This window comes from Aplysia californica, unplaced genomic scaffold, assembly GCF_000002075.1.
Source record: "Aplysia californica isolate F4 #8 unplaced genomic scaffold, AplCal3.0 scaffold00508, whole genome shotgun sequence".
NCBI lineage: Eukaryota > Metazoa > Mollusca > Gastropoda > Aplysiida > Aplysiidae > Aplysia > Aplysia californica.
The window spans coordinates 75,421-77,337 of record NW_004797778.1 but is presented as its reverse complement, the minus strand read 5'-3'; the positions used below and the strand labels follow the sequence as shown (position 1 = coordinate 77,337).

Below are 1,917 nucleotides of genomic sequence, written 5' to 3'. Positions count from 1 at the left end.
ACAGACAGACAGACAGACAGACAGACAGACAGACAGACAGACAGACAGACAGACAGACAGACAGACAAGAAGTAGAACCTACCAGTGGTGCCTTCCAACTAACAGAATAAAAAAATAAGGAACAACAGAGGGCAAGTAAACAAAAATGAGAGAGACCAGAAGCACCCTCCAAAGACTTGAGTAAAGCTATAATATATTATTGTCTTTCCCGTTCGAGTTATGAGCAATGTGAAGCACATAGACACAATAACTGTCATTTAGTGTTGAGATGAGAGCGTCATAGACAGACAGAAGCAAAATATATATAAAAGACTACAAAAAATACGACCAACCAGCAGCACCTTCCTACCATCCATCCTGTACTCTTGCTTGTTTGTTTGAATAGGGAGAAGCACATTGACACAATTCAATAATAATAATGGTCATTTAGGTTTGGGAAAAAGCAAGACAGATAGACAGAAACAACAGAGGGGAAGTAAAGAAGTAGGACCTACCTATGGCACCCTCCTACCACCCATTCTATACTCTGTGACAACGCTTACTTGAAATATATGTGTAGCAACCAACCCCCCCCTCCCTCAAGGAAAAAACAACAACAACAAAGCAAACCCCCCCCCCCAAAAAAAAAACACAAAAACAAACCAAAAACAAACCAAAAATCATTTGAATTATGATTTATATTCACGACTATAAACACACAGCACAATGTCATTTCAACACACGAATAGATAGAGACGTGTTTGGTGTAGGAAAGGGAGATTTTATATTTCATTCAATTCAAACACAACAGGTAAACCCATTTTACTGATAAAGCTCCTCACAATAAAAAAAAAACAACAACACAAAAACACAGAATAAATCTCTTATCAGACTCACCTATAAATAGTTTAGCGTCTACTTTTGGATAACTTTCTATCAAACTCTTGACCACGAGAATGGCCGGGTCATTGTCATCTTGCACACAGAAGAGCAGCTCATACTGGGAAAAAGGAGGAAAAGACAAAAAAATATAACAAATTATAACTTTATCCTGGCAAAAGAAAAGTAAGAGAGAATTTAGGTTAATTTTAGAAAGAAAGAGTTTTACCGCCCTAGCAACATAAATAAGTCATTTAAGTGCTGAAGAGTAGAGGTGTTACTAGGGAGTAGCATGCAAAGAAAAGAAGGACGGGTAGAAAGGACAGGTTCTTGGTAAGAAAGAAAGAGCAAACCACACTAGAGCACCTGCCAACCACCCACAAAGGACAGATAGAAAGGACAGATTCTTGGTAAGAAAGAAAGAGCAAACCACACTAGAAAACCAGTGAACCAACCACAAGCAAGAGAAAAGATAGAGACAAAGAAAGAAAAGAGAAGTATATACGTTGTGGTGATTTAATTTAAAATTAAACATGGGGCCCCACATTTGTGGCTGGAATGGAAGCCAGGTATCTTTAAGAAGATATATAAACTGATGTCTTTTTTTTAATGTAAATGTTTTACGGCGCTCGCAACTGCATAAGGTCATAAGAAAACTGATGTCTGAGGAGTAGTTATTTGGTGCTTCATATCACGCCTAGAAGACCTGAGTTTGATTTCCATGAGAAGAATATTTGTATCTCAAACATCTCCGTCTTTCTGCCGGGACACTGTATCCCTCTCAACCTGGGTTGACTCCGACATGCAGAATCAAAGCCAAATATTCAAAAGAATATTTATGAAAGAAAGGACGTAAAAATTTTTCCAGGTAAATTTTACATTACAGACCCTGCCATCTTCCTTCCTTAGAAAAGGTTGCATTTCTAAAGCTAAGCACTCGTTCACCAGCCTGAATCTTCCACAAGCGAGCCTAACATGATCACTGAAGCAGTGCATGCCACAAAAAGGCCTACGCCCATGTTAAGACCCTGGCCTCTCTCTCTCTCTCTCTCTCTCTCT

General features: G+C 38.8%; 1 protein-coding gene across 1 annotated transcript in view; it reads right to left on the bottom strand.

Moving 5' to 3' along the window:
- The window catches only part of LOC101856600 (ceramide glucosyltransferase-B), a gene marked incomplete at its 3' end in the record, with an annotated part of 22,615 nt that overhangs the window by 5,846 nt on the left and 14,852 nt on the right, over positions 1-1,917 (bottom strand). The window contains 1 exon segment of the mRNA XM_005106043.3: positions 877-979. Within this exon segment, the coding sequence (XP_005106100.2) occupies positions 877-979 (103 nt within the window).